The sequence below is a fragment of the Haliotis asinina genome, chromosome 3 (assembly GCF_037392515.1).
Source record: "Haliotis asinina isolate JCU_RB_2024 chromosome 3, JCU_Hal_asi_v2, whole genome shotgun sequence".
Taxonomy (NCBI): Eukaryota; Metazoa; Mollusca; class Gastropoda; order Lepetellida; family Haliotidae; genus Haliotis; species Haliotis asinina.
Window position 1 is genome coordinate 35,728,312 of NC_090282.1, and position 25,931 is coordinate 35,754,242.

Sequence of the window (25,931 nt, forward strand, 5' to 3'; positions counted from 1 at the left end):
AAACAATATTCTTCTGTGTTTAATTATACACAGATGAGATAATTAGAATTATCATGAACCCAGATGTACTTATGTACAGTAAATGAGTGAGTTTTGTTTTACGCCACACTGCAATATTCCAGCTATGTGGCGGCATTCTGTAAAAACTCCAGTCTGGACCAGACAATCCAGTGATCAACAGCATGAGCTGCGATCTGGGAAGTGATAACACTTGTCAACCAAGTCAGGGAGCCAGACCACACGATCCCATTAGAAGCCTCTAACGACAAGCATTGATTACTGAAGACCAATATTTTAACCAGGAAGTTCGTGAGTTATTTATGTACAGTCAGGGTGTTACAGTGGCGAATGTCTTGGTGTAGTCATGTGAATAATCATTATCCTCTCAAGTACTTTGCAAAGATAACCAGTTATTACTCGTATATGTAAGTGTTTGTTTTTATTGTACAAACAGGATGTTCAGGAGAACAAAACATGTACGACGTTTGAAGATGTGGAACATATAAACATGTAAGTGTTATCTTAACAAAAATCAATCTCAGATAACAAATATAATACACAGATTAAACGTTCATATTCATATTGATGTATGAAATTGATGAGATATACACCAAAGGCAAACATAAACATTTCGAAAGTGACAGTAAATCTCTTTTCCGGTGTACGATTCTCTTGACTACAAGAATATGTTATTGAATTAAATGTAAACATTCATATCAATACATCAATACTGAATTCTTGACAAAAAGAGAGAAAGAAACAAAAACCAAAGAAAAACAAAAAAAACCCCCAAAACTGCCCAAACCAAACCAAACAAAGCAAAAACAACAACAAAAAGCCAAAACAAAAATAGCAAAACGAAACGAAACAAAAACATTTCGAGATTGTTGATAGTAAATCTCTTTTCCTGTTTGTGATCTCGTGACCATACGAATGTGTCACTGAATCACTTTTAATTATTAAATCAATTTGATATAACCATAATATCATTTTAACGTCATTATACAGTGTACCAGAAAGCAGTTTTACATTACTGGTAACGTGGAAAAGATGTTTCTCAATGAAATCTTGTGCGAAAGATACATCTAAACAAACGGAACCAAATAACCACCATATAAATACAGGAAAAACATAAAAATATTTTTTTTCAAAGTCGGGTGAAAAATATTGTACGTCAAGTTGAAAAACATGTTCATGAGGCGAAGTGTTTGTGTCACAATACTTCATCTGGGTTTTAACCAGTCTTTCGGGCTTTCCAATGAAGCTTGTTCAATAGTGTACGTAAGTTTCACGGACGTGTGTGTAACAGTGGTGTAGTAAAAAGTTACGAGAGGTCGTAAAGTTACGAAAGCTTTGTTGACTGGAACACAGATGTTGTAAGCTATCGACTTACACGAGTGAGTGACTTAGTGAGTGAGTTAAGTTTTACGCCGCTTTTAGCAATATTCCAGCAATATCACGGCGGAGGACACTAGAAAATGGGCTTCACACATTGTACCCGTGTGGGGAATCGAACCCGGGTATTCGGCGTGACGAGCGAACGCCTTAACCACTACGCTACCCTACCGCCCCTTCGACTTACACGACAACCTTGTCAGGGGGATTAAGACCCAGACTTTGGTATGTGGGAGGACCAGAGGCAACGGCGTGGTCGTACGATGGTGGCAACCCAGCTGAACCTGCTGAAACACATGGCCCTTTCAACTTGGAGGCTTTCTCAGTGCCTTTAACGTTGTCCTTTTCGGCTGAAGCTTGACTTCGGCGTCTCTTCCGGCTACGAAGTACGCACGCACAGACAAAGATGAAGACAGCCAGTGTCAGAACACCGGCGATGACGCCAAACATGATCGGGTGGCGGTTGACCGGTCCTGGAAAAACTGAAAACATCGTGCATCTATTCATACACGTATTCTAAACATCCCTTAACATTACAATTCTATTACAAACCAAATTTCTTCATTTCTCACTTTACACAGTGTCAGAGAATCGATCAAAAGAATTTTACAGTATTTGTGCGTGGCTTAACTTCTTCTTTTATGCGACCAGTTATCTTTTGGATAACGAGACGTAAAGTGAAAGCACGAACGTGCTCTTGGATGGAATGTTTTTGACTCTTTTTCTTTCACTTTAAGCATAATTATGTTAAGCATGTTACATAATTTGTTTCGGTAAACATTAAAGACTTTATGACAATATGAGCTGCATATGAAATCGTTCCGTACGTGCCCAAAACAAACGTTAATTACCACCAAACCCAAGCATTTCGCGGTGCGGTGTTGCGGTGTGTCGGTATACTATTTATGCTACGGAAAATAATGCAATGACACCATACTGAATCTTTAAGAATGTTGTTAAATGGTATGATCCAATGCACTCACAACACACGATGAGAAAGCCGTATCCTATTTCAAATGTAGACCCAGGAGAATTGACATCAGAGTGAAATTTGACGTATAGGTACTTCCCAGAGCTGGATACAGAGACGTCATCACCTCGGCACCATTTTCCAAGAGACCGATCGGAAACATGGTAACCTAGGGCATAGATCATGCATACGTCACGTACATGTCCACCATTACACAAAATTGAAGTGCCTTACAGCGTTCTTTCTCAAAATAGTTTTTACTAGGGTGAGAAAGTTAATGGGTTAATGATCATGACCTTTCGAACAAAGTCAATGCGGGGAACACATAAACGACACTATCCATACCCTCTCTGGGATCGAACCAGGAACTTCTGTGTAACTACTACAAAACATTCAGTATAAGACAGAAACAGTTGTCAAGTACAAATACTGTCAATATCATGTTTATCATTCTACGTTTATGTGAGTGAGTGAGTGAGTGGGTTTAGTTTTATGCCGCACTTAGTGATATTCAAGCTTTATCGCGACGGCTTGTAAAGAATCGAGTCTGGACCATACATTCCAGTGGTCAACAACATGAACATCTAGGCATTTGGGAAATGATGACCTGTGTCAACCAAGTCAGTGAGCCTGACTGCCCAACCTCGTTAGTCGACTTTTACGACAAACATGGATTACTGAAGATCAAATCTAACTCAGATCTTCGCGGATCCTATGTTTATGTAGCAACATATATATTATTATACCATGATCATGAGAACTATGTAAAAAAAATACCTACCATCAAATACTTCAATATAGTCTGTAACACATCCCTCAGAGTTCTGGAAGCTAGACAAATTCATGCTGAGATCAATGCTCGTTGTAGTTGTTCGTAATCTCCAAGACAAGTCAACATTTCTGAAATTGAAATGCGTACGAAACACACTGTTATGCAGTTCAAATAGTACATATTAGTAGGTGACTTGAGATTAATCATACTGACATATAATCATCCCATAAAGTGTAACAATATATGTATAAATATACACGTACATGACCTTTACATGCAGTGAGGCACATACGCACACGCACGGGATCGAGTTGACACGAGATAGATTATTTAGAGTCCACCGCAATATACATGCAGCTGAAATCTTGCTGAGTGCGGCGTTAAACAATATACCGACCTACAACACACATAAATAATTAACACTTTTGGTATTGTACTTTTGAACGGAAGGAGGATAAGTCAGCCGCAGGTATATGACAGTCCATACACTCAACACACATTCATATAAACTCAAATTTGAATATATCGGATGTAAGAAAACGGTTACCAAACTTGCATTTTCGACATAGCTGCTGTGACTTCATTATTTGGATTCTAAATACAGATTCAGATTCTGCACATTTATGGGGAAAAAGTTATTCCATGGTCAAAGAGGTAACAAGGGTTTATGGTAATAGCCACATGAAACATAGACATACACTAACACTTATTGACAGTTTATATTGGTTTATATTTATCCTCATTTTGATACTTCCGGTTACTTGTATGAGTCCTCCTTACCTAATATTCTCGCCGCGAGTTTGCCTTAGCGGGGATATGACAGTTCTGTTGTAATTATCATCGGATATTTCCTCATGACGATGCACTGTTAATATGAAGAATTTGGTTACAATTTATCACATTCAGTGAAACAGTGTTGTGTCGAAATTAAAGCGACCTAGGTAAATACTACTCGAGTTATCCCAGGTTTACACTACCACAAAATAGTTGCTACATAGACAAGGACCCAGCTGTTACATCAAAACAACCGGAAGTTCGACAATTCGATACAACTGTATCTGATGGTATCTGACGTTAATATTTAAGAGCAGTAGCTTGGATCAAATTTTCGAAAACTGTGCCACTATTTTGCTATTGAATTCATCATGCAGCACCCACCATTTTACCCGTGAAAATCCGGGTTAGCTTTAATCTTCAATGACCCATGTTTGTCGCAAGAGGCGACTAACAGGATCGGGTGGTCAGGCTCTCTGACGTGGGTGACACATGTCATCGTATCCCAATTGAATAGGTTGATGCTCATTGTGCTAACCATTGGATTGTTTGGTCCAGACTCCATAATTTAAGGGTCTCTGCTAACAAGTAGTTAGAATACTGCTTATAGCAGGGTTAAACGACCAACCAACCAACCAACCAACCGACTCACCATGATAGTTCCCACTGGTGTACCTCAACTTGAACATTCCCCTATTGCTTGTGTTGAACTCAATCCTCATATATCTGCCTATACTGGTAAACGTTTCCAGTTTCTTCTTCCCAGCACAAACATCTCCCAACCTATAATCACCAGGGCCAGCTCCTGGTATAACATACAGAAACAATTTCATGTTTCCTTCACCTGAGTCAGTATGAATTCCATACATAAAGTATGCCCAAAGCGCTACAAAATCAACATACAAATCATTGAAACAGTTTTCGGTGCATAAAGGAATAAACTGGCTGAGTATTTTGACGAGAGTTGGTAACATCTTCTAAAAAGGTATCTTTAAGAGAAATTTTGGAAGCTTTATAGAGGGAGATTGACTCGGCACAATTAGCATATGAGAACATTGAGATGATTTACACCTCACCATCAATTACTGCCAAGTGGTCTCCATAGCTTGATTTATCACAGGCAAGGACGGTAACTCTGACCTTTTCTGTCTCCTTTGCTTCAATTATCCATGAACACATCCATCCTCTGTGAATAAACGATAAAGACGACTTACTAAATCTCTCCACTTGTCTACCACGTCCTATCATATCAACAAGCAGAGAATTGACCAGTATTGCCGTTATATTTTGGCCTGTGTGATTATGTCTGATATTAAATACCCGCCTCAATAGCCTCAATTATCCCAATCGATGAATGATTTGGGGTAAAAGGCAAAACACCGACCGACATAGCAGGAAAGGATCTGTGAAAGTCAGGATTGCAGCAGTTATTCAGGAAAGCCACGGGTGGTGTATGGCGTACACAGGCTTACCACTTGGTATATGGGGCAACTGAGATTCAAACTTTCAAACAGCGGATCCTGGACTGGTTTAGTGAGTGTGCACAAGCTGGGCATCTTATCCCAGTCGGTCAGTTTAAGTGGTGCGGGTACAATCCCATACCCCAAATACTAATGTGTTTATGACAATTACAATCTGACCAATGATGAAAGACGTCACTCGCTTGTGCTTAACATTAACATTTGGGCATTTAGTGGGTTACAACTATACAGGGTTCAGGTACAAACATCCACCAAAGGCACGTCTCATTACGCTTCCTTTCGTGCACTACAGACCCGTGAATGTTCGGGGTAGAATTGGCCTTTAGCAATCCATGCTTGTCATAAAAGGCGACTATATGCTTGTCGTAAGAGGCGACTAACGGGATCGTGTAGTCATGCTCCCTGACTTGGTTGACACATGTCATTGGTTCCCAAGCGTGCAGATTGATGTTCATGCTGTTGATCTCTGGATGGTCTGGTCCAGACTGGATTATTTACAGACAACCGCCATATAGCTGGAATATTGCTGAGTGCACTCGTGCACTGCATTTGATATACAAATACAGAGTTTATTGAATGAAGAACATATGGTTAACATACTTCGGGAGATTCAGTGGGTAGTCGGACGGGGTAAGTAGCTTCGGTGTTACTGATGCCGAGAGGGAGATTGTTCCACAAACGCTGGATGATGTTGGTGTCGGACCAGTTGTAGTTGACGTTGAGGGTTCTATAAACATTCTCAATGTCACCACAGAACATAACAGCACGAATGTCATTATTCAGTTTAGGAACTTTTAAAAAATTAAAATTAAATTATAGATTGAAGGTAAATTTAAACTGTTGCTGACGATGTGAATATTGATCACTTCCACATGCTATGTCCATTGACATTGACAAGAATATAAGCTTTTGCATTGAGCTCTAAATAACCCGGTAATATCTCCGTAACCTTTTCAGGTCTTCACAAGAATCTCCATTGGGATTTATAACCTTAACGGTGATATTTTCTTTCCACTTTAGATGCTAATAACTCCAGGCTAATTTTATTTCTTGCTTTACGTATTTTTGTCTCAGAAAATCTGAGGGCAGTAGGGAAAAACAAAATGAAAATAAAAAGTCAATATAATATGCCTATTAAACACCCAAAGTATTTTCTTTAGGCAATAATGAAGTGTATATGGGACAAAAAGTCTGAAAACATTTTCGTGTCAGTTTACATTTCTGTCCGTAAGACGAGAAATAAAACTGGTCTGACCGAAAGACAAAATAAATCCAATACTGCTACTTACCTGAACTTACAGATGGTACTGAAACACAATTAACACAAGAAATGACTGATCACGAACGTGTAGATACTTCCCGGTTTCGATAAACGTTAGCTTGTACGTAACGCAAGCCCTAATGACACACTTTCGGTGTCACCTGTTCCTTATAATTTGTTTGTTTATCATATATGTAATACCGTACTCAACAACAGTTCCGCGGTGTCAAGTCGATCTGCAGATAACTGAGTCTGGACATCGATCCACGTAACTGGGGCACGATAATATTCATCAGTGTCAATCATTCGACCTGGCCATATTGAGAACATGCTGGTATGTACAAACCAGATCGATTTCTTGCTTCACTTTTAGCACGTCATAAACTCAGTGCAAATTTACCCATATCGCCAACGAATATTTACCTGTTTTATGAAGCCCATGAGCTTGAGTATGGTAGCTACGGACCCAGGATGATAATTAGGTCGAATCTGGGATTCGAACCTGATCAGTGGGTCGCGGTACAATAAGATACGCACGGGGATTGGAGATGACTTACAATTTGCGGTATGGCTCACATTTAAGACTGAGAGAGAATAGTTCAGCGACGCATATAGCAATACCACATCAGTGACACTCGAGATAAGATTCACACATAACACCCAGTCTGGGGAATCGAGACCGCTCTTCAGCGTGACGAACATACGCTTTAACAACCAGGGTCTCTTTTCACGAAGCAACCTTCACTGAGGTTGATCTTCACTCTCATTCTTTGACAATGCACTATGATTACCTTAGTGACTTGAGATCACCTTAGTGCTTTGTGAAAGGAGGTCCTGGTCACCAGTTTGTCATTTCACATTAGGAAAAAGTCTGTACATATGCATAAACAGACACAAACACAGGTCATACAGAGGAGAAGCTGGGACATACCTGTGTTAATAATATGGATAAATGGGGAAAGATGGAGGTCAGGGGAACGTCCGAGTGTACGTGAGCTTTGTTATCGTGGTATACACGTTTGTGTGTTATGCTACAATGTGAGATGTATCTACTGTCCTCCATTTTCCGTTCAATTGACATTACTTGGACGTTAATGACAATCTGTATAGCGTGTGTGACAGTGCAATACTTACATATAGCACAGACTAAAACTACTCCACAAATAGTCGATAACGCCATCCCCAGATGCATGTTGTAGATAGCAAATGCGCAGTAGCGAGACACGGACTGAAACAAGAAACACGGTATTCTAATTCCTTGTACCACTACATGATGACGGAGAAATACACCTGAGCCACCTATAGAGGGCGCCTCTTTATTCAGTGTTGTATTACAGTTGGGAGCGCCCCTGGTATTTACATTCAACTCAGTGGCCTTCAGTGACGACACAAAACGTCAGTGGAGCAAGGCACGATCGATCACAAACAAGATCGATTGCACTGGCATTTCCTTTATCCTACCTATGAAAACACTGTTGAAATCGGCGTACCTAACGACATTTATTTCACTTATGGAGACGCTCGCTGTACGCTTATGGTATCGCGTTAATCACGCTCAAGTTGTCTCGTAGTCAAAGGCTACATAAACATGGATAGTCATCTTATATAGGTCAGGGTGAACGGCTTGATGTTCTTGGCTTGTTGCCAATTTTGATTAACTGACAGGTGACATACGTGCTTGTATATCCATGACTACATGAAACAGACCAGAAATATTTCCTGGGCTACGCCTTTCATTCACATTATGAGGAGATATGTACAGGACTATATTTTGACGAATTAATTCGCGAACAAAGATAACGTGATTAGTATAGGAATCACATGGTAGAATATACAATATCGATTCGGTTAGATTTCCAGAGCTGGATGGCTGCATATATAACATTAGTAAACTGCCCATTTGGATGGGATGGGAGAAATTATTGCCGAGTTAAACATGTAAAATATATTCAGTTACTGACGTATGCCCAACGGAGGGAAGATTTCAGCATTCGTTTCATCAATCAGTGTTACACTACGCTCTTTCTTTCTGCAGAACAGAAGAGCGATACTATAGCCCAGTGGTGAAAGTGTTCGCTCTTTATGTTGTAGACCCGGGTTTGATTTCCTACACTTATGCCATGTGTGAAGCCCATTACTGGTGTCCAACCCTTGAAGATCTGAAGGTTAGAACTGATCTTTAGTATCGCCAGTAGTGGCGACTAACGGGATCGGGTGCTCAGGTTCGCTGACTTGGTTGACACATATCATCGTAGCCCAATTGCGTAGATCGATGCTCATACGGTTGATGACTGGACTGCCTGGTTCAGACTCAATTATTTACAGGCCGCCGTAATTTAGCTGGAATATTGGAGAGTGCGGCGTAAAACTACAGTGATTCACTCATTCAGGTGTCCAGTGCCGTGATACTGCTGAACCACGCACCATCGATCGCCATAAAGAGGCATCGTCGCGCGTCATTTCACCAATGCTGTCACTGGCAGTTTCCCTCTAGTTGGAAGCCATACACGTTCCATCAATACGACGACTGTCTGTAAATTATGTATTCGGGATTACGCAATCCAGAAAATCAATTCTGTGAATAACGATCTACGATGTCAGGGTAAGAGAGAACGCAGTCTGTTGTGTCAGCATGAACGCCAGGCAAAACTAGGAATAGTTGCCTTGGCTTCATTCTTAACTTGGATATCCAAAGTGGCACATCCATCGATGCCATCAACGGTTCCATCCTGCATTACAAATTTACTCTAATAACACGGAACCACATTATAAAACAAATAACAACCTAATGTGTTTGCCAGCTGGTTTACGCCGCATTCACCAATGTCCCAGGCACGTGACGGAGGTGTGTAAGTAATCGACTCTGGACGTCCATTCAGATAGCCGTTGTACAAAGCGATCTAAGGCGGCCGTCACTCCCATACCTTCATGTAGACTTGAGATACTCTCAGCGCTTAAGTTCTTTAGTACAAAACCACACTGGGTATATTTCAGAGAACGTCATATTTATTTCTCTATGAATGTGTAGCTATTTATCTAGTGTACTAAGCAATGTTTCAACTATATGACGGCGTTCTGCAAATAATTGAGTTTGAACCTGACAATTCAGTGTAATACACATCATGAGCTTCGACGTAGGAAAATGGGATACGATGACATGTGTCAACCAAGTTAGAAAGCATGACCACCTCATCCTTTTAGTCGCCTCTTACGACAAACATGTTACTAAAGATATATTCTACCCAGATCTTCACGATTTCTAGTGTATTGACTCTGTGATATTTACTTCACTGTTTAAATGAACATCGTCGTTACATGGCTTGGAGCTTTTTATGCATCTGTGACAAGATTTTACCCTTCCTCTGAACCGGTCACTGGTAACTTGCTTCAAACATACAAAAAAGCAAAATTGTTATGTTCGCATGCTTAACGCAGTCGATTGGCGGTCAGATTGACCGACGCTTCTCCAAATTTCCAGTGTCGGGTGTTTCTGATTTGTTGTTCAGTTGCTGTTTATTAGTGTTGATTGTCAACAACATTATGTGTATATAATTCAAACTAGATTTGGCGTTCCATACTGGATTATCCACATGCCACTACCGTATTTCTGGGATATTTCTGACAGTATCGTTAACAACAAGTATAGTTAAAACATATAAATATTTTGTACATACTGGTCAGGTACGAAAGCCAGCATTGCCCACTTGAGTGGCGCTTACTCAATTTATCTCATAACACAGTCTACACAAAGTAGAGACGCGAAGTCAACATACACCGGATAGGCGGACCTTCCGCCTTGACGAACACGTCGTCAGATGGCTGTCGTTTTCCCCTCCGCCTCTGTGCGGAGAGACGGAGGACAGACGGACCTTCCGCTTAGGTGGACCCTTCGTTAGGCGTTTCTTCAGTCGTTCCCCTCCGCGTCCTGTGCGGAGTAGAGGAGGATGGGCGAACCTTCCGTCTGATCGGATCCTTCGCCTGTGACGTGTCTCTCCTCCTCGGAGTTTTAGCGGACGTCACCCCTTAGTAGCGAACCCTTTCGTCCGTTCCACCATGGTATTCGCCTCCTTCTGCACTCGGAAGTCGGCTAAATGTGTAGGCTTTGCAAGATCCCTTGCGGCCCGGATAACACTTGCGCAGAGTGTGAGAGTGTGAGGTTCTATCTGAGCGGGACTTCCGTTAGTACCTGGCGTTACTTAGAAGAGTGACATGGAGTCTCACCGGAAGAAGACGGCGCCTTCCACAGGTTCGCCCGTATCTTCAGCGTCATCCAGACGATCGGTGCCTCCCTCCCTCATCCACCTTCCTTCTCCCTCTGCCACAGAGGAGTTAGTTGTTCACGAGGAGGCAGAGGAGTTCGACTCTCAGTCAGAACTAGAGTCAGACTCCATTAGGAATATGTCAGAGGGGAGCGTCTCTCGCTCCCGTTCCTTCTCTCCCCCTCGGCCTGTCCCTGTTCCTTATCTCCCCTCCACACCGTTTCCTCGAAGCAGCTGCTAAGGAATTGAAGGAGGCTGTTGCCTCCGCCGGACCAGATCGCATATCCCTCAGCTCCCCCTCTCGGACAAACAAAGGATTAGGCTTCCGGTGGTGAACTCGACCATTTCGTTAGATCCTCCCTTCCTGGATGCGAACATCTCTCGAGTGGCATCTGCAGGCGTATCCCACAAGGTGTCAGACAATCACCTCAACCATTTGGACAAGGAGGCAAGATCCATCGTGGGTCTGAGCAACTAGGCACCCGTGGCGAGCCACCTCCTCGTGGTGGGTGCTGGGTAAAGCCAAGAGCTCGCCAACACCCCCGTAGTGGATCCGGGGGCATATTTGGTCCACCAAACTGTTGGCCGTGGGTTGCGGCCCTGTGTCAGTGGAGGAGGGGATCCTGGTGGTTGAGGGCAATAGGAACCTGCAACCGTGTTCCTGTTGCTCAACACACCACTTTGGCCCTAACTTCACCTAGACGGGAGGTAGAATTGGCCCGATTCTATCAATCGGCTGGTCACGTCATGCCCTGTGCATGGACAACGTTTATTTGGAATCATCACAGCATGGAAATGTTGATTACAGATTGTGACAACTTTATTAAATTGAACTTATATTTTGCCTAGAGTCTTGTGCCAGAAGGCGGTGGCTCATGAACATCCTTATAGTGCCATGGCTAAACACATTCCCCCTGGTTCAAAAAAGAATAAACGGAGACATCTTTCAACATCTTCTGATGATGAAGTCTCTTCAGCAGTAGTGAATTCTTGGCCAAGATTCTTGGTCGTTTAAACAGCAGATGGAGGTCCATTGAAATTAAATCCCTTTGCTACATCTATGGGTATCAAAGGCATATGCGGAGAGGTAGCCAATGTTACACGCCTTCGTTCTGGCTCACTTCTTGTTGAATGTGCCCGGAGGCAGCAATCTGTAAACTTGCTAGGATTACAAAATTTCGTTGATACACGGGTTGTTGTCTCTGTGCACAGGACATTGAACTCTTGCAGAGGTATTGTTCGTGACCGATCTCGTTGTCTGGCGTACATGACAGAAGAAGAAATTGTTGATGCATTAAAACACCAAGGAGTAACTGCTGTTCAACGGTTTACCAGGAAGCAGAATGCAGATATCATTAAAACTAATACTTACATGTTTACGTTTGGACTGTCTTCTCTACCAAAAGCCATTAAAGCTGGCCACTTTAACATCCCATTTGATGCATACATCCCAAATCCGCTGCGATGTTTTAAGTGCCAAAAATCTGGACACGGTGCCAAGTCATGCACTCGTAAAACAGTATGCTCCCGTTGCAGTGGGTCTCATGACAACACTGACTGCACAAGAGACATCAGATGTGCTAACAGTAACGGCGAGCACATGGCATCGTCTAAAACATGTCCTAATTTTAAACTCGAATCAAGGATTCTTAAAGTCAAAATCACTAACAACCTCTCCTACCAAGACGCCAAAAAGTTGATACCCGCAGAGTCTCAAATTACTCCACTCCGAACATATTCAGCCACTGTTTCTTCCCTCGTTCATCCTCCTGTAACCAAAGTTTCAACTTCATGCCAGACACACATATCTTGGGTAAACGACAAACAAATTACAGTCAATGGATTCACTCAGTCCTCTCAAAATGAGCAAAGGTCGTCGACATCTGCCTCTCAGACTGAAGAACCAGAGACACAATCTAATCCAGGAAAGGTTAGTCAGTTGTCAAATAAAGAAAAGAAACAGCTGCGAAGGGCAAAGGCTCTTCAGCATTTAGAGATACCATCAACATCAACAACATCAGTGACGGTTCATAATCCGTTTGGACCTCTTGATATGGAAGTCACTCCTTCGCAGCCAGAACGAGGGAGTAGACGTTCCTTGCGTTCAAGATCCCCGGTTGAACCGCCATGAACAGCATTATTAATTTAATTCAATGGAATTGTAGAGGCCTTCGGAATAATTTTAATGATCTACAATTATTAGCTCAAGATTTTAACCCATTGGTCTTTAGTTTACAAGAGACACACTTGAAAAGTACTGATAACTTTGAATTGCGTCGGTACAATTCATTCCATTCCTTCTCACCTCCAGGTGATAGAGCCACCGGTGGCGCTTCTATTATCGTGAGGCAGGATGTTATCCACAACCCGGTTCCTCTCAAAAGCAATCTGCAGATTGTTGCTGTCCGTCTCACTTTACAGATCACCTTTATGCTTTGCTCTTTGTATATTTCTCCTTCTACAGCTCTTCGACAGTCCGATCTTCAGGATCTCTTTGACCAACTTGGTTCGACCATGTATAATCATGGGTGATCTTAATGGACATAATCCTTTGTGGGGAGGTACCGACACCAACAATAAAGGAAAACTCCTGGAGGATTTCATTTCAAACAATAACTTATGCATCTTTAATGATGGATCTGTCACATATTTACATCCTGGTTCGGGAACTTCTTCTGCACTCGATCTGTCCCTCGCAGACCCAACTGTTTACAACGAATTTGAATGGTCAGTTCACGATGACCTGTGTGGAAGTGACCATTTTCCAACAATACTTTCCGCTATAAATCAGAGTAATGACTCATCTGCCACACGGTGGAATTTTAATAAGGCTAACTGGCCATTATTTCAGACAATGTGTGCTGACAACTTGAACTTTTGTTAATGTTCCAGATCCGATTCAGTTGTTCTCTGACAAACTGAAAAGTATTGCCGATGAAACTATTCCTAAGGCCTCTGCCAAACCACATGTTCGTAGACCATGGTTTACGGACAGTTGCAAACACGCTAGGAAGTGTAGAAAGAAGGCAGAAAAATATTTTCGCCACCACCCCACAGTTCATAATTTAAATACTTTTAAAATAAACAATGCCAAGGCTCGACGTACTTTTAAACAAAGTAAACGCCAGTCTTGGAAGACCTTTGTATCAAATATTAATTCACGTACACCAATGACAAAGGTGTGGAACATGGTACAGAGAATCAAGAGTAAAGGTAGAAATTCGGGTGTTCATCATCTAAAAGATGGACCCGAGGTTTTAACTGATAAAATTGACATTGCAAACATGTTGGATGAAACTTTAGCTAGGCATTCTTCTTCCTCAAACTATAATACAAAGTTTCAGAAATATAAAGATCAACAAGAAAAACGTACTACTAACTTTCATTCTGATAATGGTGAAGATTATAATGAACTCTTTTCACTACATGAGCTGAATACTGCCCTAGCGCAAGCTCACGAGCAGGTGCTGATAATATCCACTATCAGCTCTTGAAACATTTACCTAATACATGTCTTGAAACTCTTCTGAACATTTTTTATCATATTTGGACAACAGGCCATTTTCCTCCGTCGTGGCGTCAAGCCATTGTTGTACCTATACCTAAGCCTGGTCGGGATCATACACATCCATCAAACTACAGACCTATTTCACTAACTAGCTGCGTTTGCAAGACCATGGAACGCATGGTCAATAATAGATTAGTGTGGTTTTTAGAATCCAATAATCTTATTACTAACATCCAATGTGGTTTTCGCAAAAATAGAAGCACTATTGACCATTTGGTTCGACTAGAATCATTTGTTAAAAATTCCATTGTCCATAACCAGCATTCTGTATCAATCTTTTTCGACCTTGAAAAAGCTTATGATACAACATGGAAATATGGTATCTTAAGAGGTTTACATGATTTTGGTTTGAGAGGCCGTTTGCCTCATTTTATATCACAATTTTTAGCAGACAGACAATTTTAAGTTCGTGTCGGATCATCCCTGTCTGACCATTATAATCAGGATCAGGGCTTCCACAAGGCAGTATTTTGTCTGTTACTTTGTTTAGCATAAAAATCAATAGTCTCATTGTTTGTGGATGATTTTAATGTTTCATATCGTGGTAAATATATGCATACCATTGAGAGACAATTACAGATGTGTTTAAATAAAATTCATAAATGGTCACTTGAGAATGGATTTAAGTGTTCACAGATAAAAACCAAATGTATACATTTCTGTCGGAAATATAAGCCTCATAAAGATCCTGAACTGTTTTTAGATGGCTCTTCAGTTACCGTTGTAAAGGAAACCAAGTTTCTGGGACTGATTTTCGACAAACATTTGACCTTTGTACCACATATTAAGTATTTGAAGACCAAATGCCTGAAAGCATTAGATCTCCTAGCAGTGGTGTCCAATTTAAAGTGGGGAGGGGATCAAACTACCCTCCTTCATTTGTACAGATCACTCATCCGATCGAAGCTTGATTATGGTTCCATCGTGTATGGCGGGGCCTGTCGAAGCAACTTGAAACTGTTTGATTCTACCCATCACCAAGGTTTAAGACTTTGTCTTGGATCTTTCCGCACTTCTCCTATTGACAGCATTTATGTTGAAGCTGATGAGCCTTCTTTAACCCAAAGACGTATTAAATTATCTTTGCAGTACACTACTAAACTATATTCGAATCAGACGAACCCTGCATGTAACTGTGTATTCCATCCCCTCAATGAGGATTTGTACAACAAAAAATCTTCTCTTGTTCCACCTCTAGGGATAAGGATTAAACCTTTCCTTTCTGCTGCTGGCATTGACCTAGAAAATATTTCTCCTTCTCGTCTGCTGTCTTCTCCTCCTTGGCAATTGGTTAGGCCACAAGTCGACCTAACCTTGACTATATTTAAGAAATCAGAAACGAATGAATTACAATATAAACAAGAATATAATCAATTACAAATGTAAATATAATACATATAAATCCATATTTACAGATCGGTCCAAGTATGGTGGGGCAGTGGCTTGTGCCACTGTCGTTGGATCCAAAACAGTATCTTCTCGACTGCCAGATCATACCTCAATTTTCACAGCTGAAGCAAACGCTATATTAACAGCCTTAAAATATATCAATAAACATTCCAAATATAAGCAGTATATAATCTTTTCAGACTCTCTTTCGTGCCTTCAAGCTATTAAGGGTCTTTCTACCAAACATCCACTTTTAGTAGAGATTATTGAATTGTACAATGATCTTGCTACTGGCCAATACGACGTCGTCTTTTGTTGGTTACCCAGCCACGTTGGCATTTCTGGGAACACACTTGCCGATCTTGCTGCCAAAGCAGCACTCACCAAATCTATGACACCACTTCTTATTCCATACTCTGATTATAAAGATGTCATCCGATCTTACATCCGGGATCTTATGCAGAAGAAGTAGGTATCAATAAATTATATGAAATTAAACCCCATATTGGTTACACCTACTTGGCTTGTCAGTCTAGATTTGATGAGGTCATCACAAGGCGATGTCGTATTGGCCACACTAAATATACTCATGAATATCTATTGAAAGATGAGGATCCTCCGTTCTGTATCCCTTGTGATGAAAGAATCACAGTCAAGCATGTCTTGCTTGACTGTGTTGAATATTCCATCACAAGGGATAAGTATTTTAAAACACGAACCATGAAGGATCTTTTTAGTAATGTTAATCATCATTTAATTATCGCATATTTAAAAGAATTAGATTTGTTATCCGATTTGTGAATAGATAAATATTTTATAAGTGGTCATTTGGATTACTAACTGGGATTGTTAGTGGCTGTACCTTCAAGGGGGGTTGAAGTAGAGTAAAATTATTGTCCTCCTGAGAAGGTGCGTAAGTCCCAAGGCATTCAAAGGTAATTTACATTGATCGTCTATTTTAATTGTAGTATCCCTGTCATTTTAATTTTGGCTAAAATTCACTTCATCGCCTGCAGCTGAAGGGATGATATAAATCCAGCTAGGGTCCATGCAGGTAGTAAAAGTACTGTAAGTCCCCATGGTCCCTAGTATGGTGACCTACCTTCAGTTGTTGGCGACCTATAGCCTGTTTTTATTCTCTGTATCGTCCTCTCTAGTTTAAATGTTTTAGATTTCATGACTATTTTTAACATCAATATATCTGTGATAATCTAGTTAGTTTTACTGTCCCTTGTCGACGGATATTTTAGATTGATTACCTTGTTTTCATCGCTATATGGCTGTAATATTGCCGATGCGATGTAAAAATTTAGCTCACTCACACTCTGAGCAACTATGTTGCTCACGCCTGCCAAGCTATGGCCACTTTCGCCAAGGAGGTGGGGATGGAGCAGGGCGAGCAGCCCCTGTATAGGGCGTTTTGAGCTGTAGCCGGCAGAGTTGCACAAGTCACCCTGTCAGCTGCTAGGATTTCGGTCGTCTTTATCAACCTCAGACGGGAAGGCTTCCTGGGGCGCACTAATCTCCCTCCGGAGATTAGGGACTCCCTCCGTCACGCCTCAGTGTCCTCAGACACTTTTTTGCGGGGGAGATCCCAGAAGCCCTCCGCACTCGCCATGAGATCCTGCAGCAGGATCTAACCAATGGGATCATGACAAGTAGCGGACCCTGCGCAAGCTCCAAACTCGGCAAGCATCAGAAAAGCAGACGGAGAAGGAAGCAGACGAGGAAGGTAGACTTTCGGTTCAGAGGTTGTGGCTGAGGACCCACAAACCTGGAGCGGGGCTACTGCATCCCGATCTCTACTCCACCCCCTCTAACCTGCTTTCCGTTGGAACGTCCGATGGACTCGCTCAGGTTCCAACTCACTTTAGAACAGGTGGAGTCTCTCATCTCCAAGGGGACATACAGTTCAGGAAATCCCCCTTCAGGATCTAACTCCCGGGTTCTATTCCCCCGTTTTTGTCAGGCCCAAATGCAACTCTTGGAAATGGCGGCTGATTCACGACCTGAAGGAGTTCAGCTCCTCCTACCTCGAACAGCCGCCACATTTCCGACTCTTGACCATTCCATCAGTCATATGGTTGCTGAAGCCCTCGGACTACATGGTGTCCCTCGACCTCCAGGATGCGTACCTGCACATCCCCATTCACTTGGCATATCGCAGGTACCTCCGTTTCACCCTGGGGTCAGGCACTTTCAATGGAATGTCCTCCCATTCGGGATTTCCTGCACCTCGTGGCTGTTCACTTGTGTGATCCAACCCATCGTCCAGTCCCTCAACGAACTCCAGGTACAATTCCTCATGCACCTGGACGATGGGTTCGCTCACAACCCTTCGCCCTCCATTCTCGAGGTGCATCCACCACCTTCGATGCCTAGAATGGTTAGTGAACGTGGAGAAGTCGGACCTAGTACCACCCACCTCTCTCCAATATCTAGGCCCCATACTGGATACAGAAGCCTTCAAGGCTTTCGTACCCAAGGAACGGATGACAATCAACGGTGCCATCCTGCTTTGTTTAAAGAATTAAAATATGGAAGAAAATTTTTATGGATTACCTTCATCATCTGATGAAGGAGTTATAGCCCGAAAGGTTGTGTTCCTCATCAGAGAGAAGTTGACTTCCATAAAAAACTCTCTCCATTATGTGGATCACTTGTGATTGCCATTCAAAGACCGGATTCCAATGAACAGAGATTACGTGTTGGTCAGCAGTCCCGAGACTTCACAGAGTAGCTTGGCGACTGGTGTTGCCCCACTACAGATGCTCCGAGAGAGGCTTGTCTGCAAATGTTGTCGCCGCGTCTGTTGCAGCTGGCACAAACATGCCTAATGTGTTTGGTCTTACTTAATAAAGTGCTATGTGGGTTTCTGATACTATGCATGACTCGCATCTTTGAGAACAAAGTCAGAAAAAACAGTTGCAATCGAAATACGTGTTTATATAGGTTCATGTCAACTTTAGGCACAATCCATCAATATGAGATCATTCTGCATAGTCAAGACCAAAACAATAAAAATACAAAAATATAAATTTACTCTAATAACATGGAACCACATTATAAAACAAATAACAACCTAATGTGTTTGCCAGCTGGTTTACGCCGCATTCACCAATGTCCCAGGCACGTGACGGAGGTGTGTAAGTAATCGACTCTGGACGTCCATTCAGATAGCCGTTGTACAAAGCGATCTAAGGCGGCCGTCACTCCCATACCTTCATGTAGACTTGAGATACTCTCAGCGCTTAAGTTCTTTAGTACAAAACCACACTGGGTATATTTCAGAGAACGTCATATTCATTTCTCTATGAATGTATAGCTATTTATCTAGTGTACTAAGCAATATTTCAACTATATGACGGCGCTCTGCAAATAGTCGAGTTTGAGTGAGTGAGTGAGTTTAGTTTTACGTCGCACTTAGCAATATTCCAGCTATATGGCGACGGTCTGTAAATAATCGAGTCTGGTCCAGACAATCCAGTGATCAACAACGTGAGCATCGATCTGCGAAATTGGGAACCGATGACATGTGTCAACCAAGTCAGCTAGTCTGACCACCCGATCCCGTTAGTCGCCTCTTACGACAAGCATAGTCACCTTGTATGGCAAGCATGGGTTGCTGAAGGCCTATTCTACCCCGTGACCTTCACGGGTCAAATCGAGTTTGAACCTGACAATTCAGTGTAATACACATCATAAGCTTCGACGTAGGAAAATGGGATACGATGACATGTGTCAACCAAGTCAGAAAGCATGACCACCTCATCCTTTTAGTCGCCTCTTACGACAAACATGTTACTAAAGATATATTCTACCCAGATCTTCACGATTTCTAGCGTATTGACTCTGTGATATTTACTTCACTGTTTAAATGAACATCGTCGTTACATGGCTTGGAGCTTTTTATGCATCTGTGACAAGATTTTACCCTTCCTCTGAATCGGTCACTGGTAACTTGCTTCAAACATACAAAAAAGCAAAATTGTTATGTTCGCATGCTTAACGCAGTCGATTGGCGGTCAGATTGACCGACGCTTCTCCAAATTTCCAGTGTCGGGTGTTTCTGATTTGTTGTTCAGTTGCTGTTTATTAGTGTTGATTGTCAAGAACATTATGTGTATATAATTCAAACTAGATTTTGTGTTCCATACTGGATTATCCACATGCCACTACCGTATAGTTGGGATATTTCTGACAGTATCGTTAACAACAAATATAGTTAAAACATATAAATATTTTTTACCTACTTATCAGGTAAGAAAGCCAGCATTGCCCACTTGAGTGGCTCTTACTCAGTTTATCTCATAACACAGTCTACACAAAGTAGAGACGCGAAGTCAAAATACGGCGGATAGGCGGATAGGCGGACCTTCCGCCTTGACGAACACGTCGTCAGTTGACTGTCGTTTTCCCCTCCGCCTCTGTGCGGAGAGACGGAGGACAGACCCTCCGTCTAGATGGACCCTTCGTTAGGCGTTTATTCAGTCGTTCCCCTCCGCGCCCTGTGCGGAGTAGAGGAGGATGGGCGAACCTTCCGTCTGATCAGATCCTTCGCCTGTGACGTGTCTCTCCTCCTCGCAGCTTTAGTGGACGTCACCCCTTATTAGCGAACCCTTTCGTCCGTCCCACCATGGTATTCGCCTCCTTCTGCACTCAGTGCGGCACTCGGAAGTCGGCTAAATGTGTAGGCTTTGCAAGATCCCCTGCGCCCTGGATAACACTTGCGCAGAGTGCTAGGTTCTATCTGAGCGGGACTTCCGTTAGCACCTGGCGGTACTTAAGAAGAGTGAGAGGGAGTCTCACCGGAAGAAGGCTGCGCCTTCCACAGGTTCGCCCGTATCTTCAGCGTCGTCCGGACGATCGGTGCCTCTTCCCCCCCCCCCCTCCGTCCCATTTCTCCATCCGCCACAGAGGAGTTAGTTGTTCATGAGGAGGCAGAGGAGTTCGACTCTCAGTCAGAACTGGAGTCAGACTCCATTAGGAATATGCCAGAGGGGAGCAGGCGTACCCCACAAGGTGTCAGACAATCACCTCATCCAGTTGGACAAGAAGGCAAGATCCATCGTGGGTCTGAGCAACTATGTTGCTCACGCCTGCCAAGCTATGGTCACTTTCGCCAAGGAGGTGGGGATGGAGCAGGGCGAGCAGCCTCTGTATAGGGCGTTTTGAGCTGTCACCCTGTCAGCTGCTAGGATTTCGGTCGTCTTTATCAACCTCAGACGGGAAGGCTTCCTGGGTCGCACTAATCTCCCTCCGGAGATTAGGGACTCCCTCCGTCACGGATCAGTGTCCTCAGACACTTTTCTGCGGGGGAGATCCCAGAAGCCCTCCGCACTCGCCATGAGATCCTGCAGCAGGATCTAACCAATGGGATCATGACAAGTAGCGGACCCTGCGCAAGCTCCAAACCCGGCAAGCATCAAGGAAGCGGACGAGGAAGGTAGACCATGGACCCACAAACCAGTTTAACCAGTCCAGCCAGGCTAACCAGGGGTTCCAAATCCCCAGCAAGTGCACTCCCCGGAAAAGGACCAAGGGTAAGTGGACCCCAAAGAAGAATTAAATCTTGGTGCCCGCCAGTCCTTCCACCACCACTATCATTACTCCGCTCGACGGGCCCATTGGAGGCCTTCTGAGCCTCTTTGTCCCGAACTGGCATCAGGTAGGACTAGACCCGTTCGAGTGTTGGATCCTGGAGCGGGGCCTCTGCATCCCGATCTCTACTCCACCCCCTCTAACCTGCTTTCCGTTGGAACGTCCGATGGACTCGCTCAGGTTCCAACTCACTTTAGAACAGGTGGAGTCTCTCATCTCCAAGGGGACATACAGTTCAGGAAATCCCCCTTCAGGATCTGACTCCCGGGTTCTATTCCCCCGTTTTTGTCAGGCCCAAATGCAACTCTTGGAAATGGCGGCTGATTCACGACCTGAAGGAGTTCAGCTCCTCCTACCTCGAACAGCCGCCATATTTTCGACTCTTGACCATTCCATCAGTCATATGGTTGCTGAAGCCCTCGGACTACATGGTGTCCCTCGACCTCCAGGATGCGTACCTGCACATCCCCATTCACTTGGCATATCGCAGGTACCTCCGTTTCACCCTGGGGTCAGGCACTTTCAATGGAATGTCCTCCCATTCGGGATTTCCTGCACCTCGTGGCTGTTCACTTGTGTGATCCAACCCATCGTCCAGTCCCTCAACGAACTCCAGGTACAATTCCTCATGCACCTGGACGATGGGTTCGCTCACAACCCTTCGCCCTCCATTCTCGAGGTGCAACGGGACCTAGTCATCCACCACCTTCGATGCCTAGAGTGGTTAGTGAATGTGGAGAAGTCGGACCTAGTACCATCCACCTCTCTCCAATATCTAGGCCCCATACTGGATAGAGAAGCCTTCAAGGCCTTCGTACCCAAGGAACGGATGACAAGGCTAGCGCCCCTAATGTCTTGTGCACTCTCAGAGCCCCTGTCACGCATGCAGTGGCAGCGGATACTGGGTCTCCTGACGTCAGCCCAGGACCTGAACTGGTAGACAGGCTCCACCTGAGCATCCGTGCGGTTCACATCCCAAGAGCCAAGAACGTCCTGGCAGACGCTCACTCCCGATCGCACGCGCCTCCTTCAACGGCGTGGCAACTGAACCCGCGGACGTTTCAGTCCCTCTGTCTCCGGTTCGGCAGGCCCATGCTGGATCTGTTCGCCACCAGGCTGAGCTGCCAGCCGTCTCGCCGACGTATCATCACAACATTATGGCGGGCTGCTTGTGGAAGTCTGGCTTGGTGTTCGCCAACCACTATTTAAGAGCCCTCTAACGAGGATCTGGCGGGCACTTCCAGACCAGGGCCCCATGCGTTTGCCCAGCAAAGAACGTTGGCTTCTCATCATTTGAGTCGGCGCGGTGTTCCCCTGCCTGTCGATAGGTCCCAAGCAGGGGACCTCAGCTCCTTACCTTTGTTTGTGCAAATAAACAATTCTGTTGTTTCTCTCCACTCCTTTGGTGTTGAGGTGTCTTTTATCGTGTTGGGTTTTCAGTCCGGGGTTGCCGTCCGCTCCCCTCTCCTTACCGGTTCTTGTCCTACCCGCCCTTTAGTGCGGGGACGGATGCTTCCGCAAGGTCGCTCCCCTCACGGGTGACGCACAGATAGTGACGCAAGGGTGAGGTCTCGCTTCCACGCTCTCAGCCCTCCGCCTCTATGCCATTCTGGGCAATATTGGCTTTCTTACCTGATAAGTATGTAAAACTATAACATTTTTGATTAAATGTCATTTTTATGCTTACCTGGTAGAAAGCCAACAGTCGGTATTTCCCTTCCAGCCTCCCCTCCTGGGGGTTTTATTGCCTGCCTCGCTGGGTAAGCGAATGACGGGTATAGGTCATCTCGTGACCTGGGTGACCTACTGTCATCAACACAGTGAATAATTAAATTAAATTAAATAATGATAATGGCCATCGCTATGCGCTAGAGCGCTCAAAGCACTTACATTATTACCCCCGTTTACCCAGTCAGTCTGTGAGGCGCTGGAAGGTTGATAGTCACATGACGTATCCCACCGGGTACTTATTTTCCGTAGAGTGAACAGTGGCAATTTCGAACTAACTCACTTGCCTAACGTGAGACCACATGTACCATTTGTGCTTCGTTGTGGCGCAGGACTGGAGTCCTAGAAACTCCAAGTCAAGCTGTCAGACACAATCACCCATCCAAAGGCTCTCAGTGCCCGACGTTGCTTCAGTAGTTTCAACGGATTCGTGACCTAAACTCTGTGCACAACACCATTCATCAGCGTTATACAATTATGTTGTTACCTTTGCGTCTGCAATGGAAGCTGTCAAAACCGGCACTCACTTGGACTGAAGAAATAATCCGGTTTAGACAATGTGCCGGATTCGACAGCTTCAATTGTGTATGCATCAGACTGAGTTTGGAAAGAGTTTTGGTAAGATTTCGTTTTACCAGAAAACAGTTTGTCATAACGAAGGAATTCAAGGGTACTGGGGTATGTTACTGATACACCTTGTAGAAGGAGCTACATCTTTGCTGTGGGGACCGTTTACACCGCATGTGGAATGATCCATATCAGCATTTCCCATTATTGGAGCCAAACAGACTATCATATGAAGGGGGAGGTGGGTTTTGAACAACTGCGTTGTATGGAGGCAGTTCTGTGTCACCTCCAGTTCCAGTAGAGAGCATCGTCATCTCATGGCTAGAAAGGTGTTGGGAAGGTGATTCTACTGGGTTTGAAGCTCTTGTGGTGGTCATTACAGCACACGCGGTATTCGATCTCCGATTGCGGAAAGATTTCCGAGAATATATACCGATGCAGCATACGATGACGAATAGGAATGGTGTCACATGTATAGCTGTGGGTATAACAACGCCGCCGTAGTCAAACTCTGCAAAAGGATAATGTATACATTTACGTTTTAACGAATCAGTAAGCAATAAAAAATATATACCACTGGTGTAGTGTTGCAGTAGGATATTTGATTCATCATATATTATAGTAAAAACGAGAAGACCGTTTACCTTTTCACAATATATCTCTACTATAATCATACTTCATTGTATGCATTCGAAATATATCTATCAATGAATCATTATCTAATATATAGCATTCTAGGTGTAAGGGGAGTGTATCCTCCCGCAAAGGTGGCATAATCACAATCACTGAAAGAAAACATAGAGGATACTAAACGACCTTCCGTGTAATACCTTTTTTATTAAACGAGTTGATTATTTGGTATCAAACGAGCGAAAGCGAGTTTGATGCTAAATCTTTAACGAGTTTGATAAAAATGGCAATTTCACGGAAGCGAGTTTAGTATTCTGTTTATTACTCGCCAACATAAACTGACAGAAACTGTGCCGAAATTGCCTACAATATTAGGACTCTCGGCTTTCCGCGAGTCAAGCAAGGTCTAGTAAAATCGCGACACCGACATTAGCATTGTGACGTCACAACTTTGAACCATTTTGTAATGTATGTAAGTATGTGTTCTTACCTATTTGTGGGTAGTGTGGATTTGGGGGTGCCAGTTCCTCTATGATACTATATTCGATCACAAAGACACCACGGTTCTTTGCACCACTAGCACGGAATTCTATGAACATGTATGATTGTGAGCTGTTTACAGATGGTCTCTCCTCTCCACACCACTTTGCCAGAGATGTCTTGGTCGTGTCATAGCCTGTAAAACATTAAATTGAAGAGCGATCAGACTCAGACCCGTTGCCGCTTCACATCTTACATGATACGAGGTGATATTGTATCAGTAAAATCAGCAGATCCCCCTCGCATGGAGAACAGTCAGTTTTAAAGCAGTTTTATACATGAGCTAACCTGCCCATGCGTTGCTGTACCCACCTTCAATGAAATATACTTACAAATATACATTAAGATACACAGATATTCGCATGTGAGAAGGATTAATCGTAATTTCGATTTTAAAGGTATAAAAACAAGATCTACACACATTTACATAACAATAGGGTGTGAGTGAGTGATACCATGGCGGGGTACACCAGAAATGGACTTCCCACATCGTATCATTGTGGCGAATCGAACCCAGGTCATCAGCGTAAAGAGGGATCGCCTTAACCACGAGACCTCCCCAACGACCTTGCGTAACAACAGGTACACATTTCGCAACCTTTATATTGGTGAAAGTAAAACTTATTTAAAAAAATGAAAATGAACTCTGTATGATCGATGTCGGCTAATAACAGCAAACCTGAATGATGAGATCAAAATGTTTTGAAGCATTTCGGGAACATTTTCAAATCAATTCACCCACCACCCATCTCCCTTACCATCCCATCCACTGGAGTATCAAGCGATCGACATACTAACCATCATACACCTCCAAGTAATCGCTTCTACAATTAGGGTTGTACGGAAGCTGTGATTTTTCAAGTGACATATGAATGACGCCTGTCAATGACCCTGAATATATCCTCCAGGTACGATGATATTCCCTGAAAGTGAATAAAACATTTATAGTTCACCTCATTGCACACACATTTCATCCCTTACAAAAGTTTCGGTTTT

At 43.4% G+C, this 25,931-nt stretch overlaps 1 protein-coding gene across 4 annotated transcripts; it reads right to left on the bottom strand.

Moving 5' to 3' along the window:
• Window positions 1–413: 413 nt before the first annotated feature.
• On the bottom strand, window positions 414–24,978 carry LOC137277889 (bone morphogenetic protein 1-like). 4 transcript variants are annotated; one of them, XM_067809878.1, is made up of 11 exons: window positions 24,886–24,978; window positions 24,052–24,276; window positions 7,788–7,881; window positions 6,682–6,699; window positions 5,993–6,119; window positions 4,988–5,097; window positions 4,564–4,716; window positions 3,918–4,002; window positions 3,147–3,265; window positions 2,379–2,534; window positions 414–1,877 (listed from the first exon to the last, which is right to left on the bottom strand). In XM_067809878.1, exons 3-11 carry the CDS (start codon window positions 7,843–7,845, stop codon window positions 1,579–1,581), a joined length of 1,125 nt encoding a protein of 374 aa, XP_067665979.1. In that variant the 5' UTR covers window positions 7,846–7,881; window positions 24,052–24,276; window positions 24,886–24,978; the 3' UTR covers window positions 414–1,578. The 4 variants fall into 4 exon arrangements, with proteins under 4 accessions (XP_067665979.1, XP_067665980.1, XP_067665982.1 ...); XM_067809879.1 differs by lacking the exons at window positions 24,052–24,276; window positions 24,886–24,978 and adding an exon at window positions 23,361–24,041; XM_067809881.1 differs by lacking the exons at window positions 24,052–24,276; window positions 24,886–24,978 and adding an exon at window positions 8,115–8,205.
• Window positions 24,979–25,931: the final 953 nt, after the last annotated feature.

Coding starts and splice junctions, on each gene's coding strand:
- LOC137277889 (XM_067809878.1), bottom strand. CDS start 7,845: ATGCATCTGGGGATGGCGTTATCGACTATTTGTGGAGTAGTTTTAGTC. Junction 4,717..4,987: donor CCACTTGGCAGTAATTGATG/GTGAGGTGTAAA, acceptor ATGTTATACCAG/GAGCTGGCCCTGGTGATTAT. Junction 1,878..2,378: donor CGGCTTTCTCATCGTGTGTT/GTGAGTGCATTG, acceptor CGATGTTTTCAG/TTTTTCCAGGACCGGTCAAC.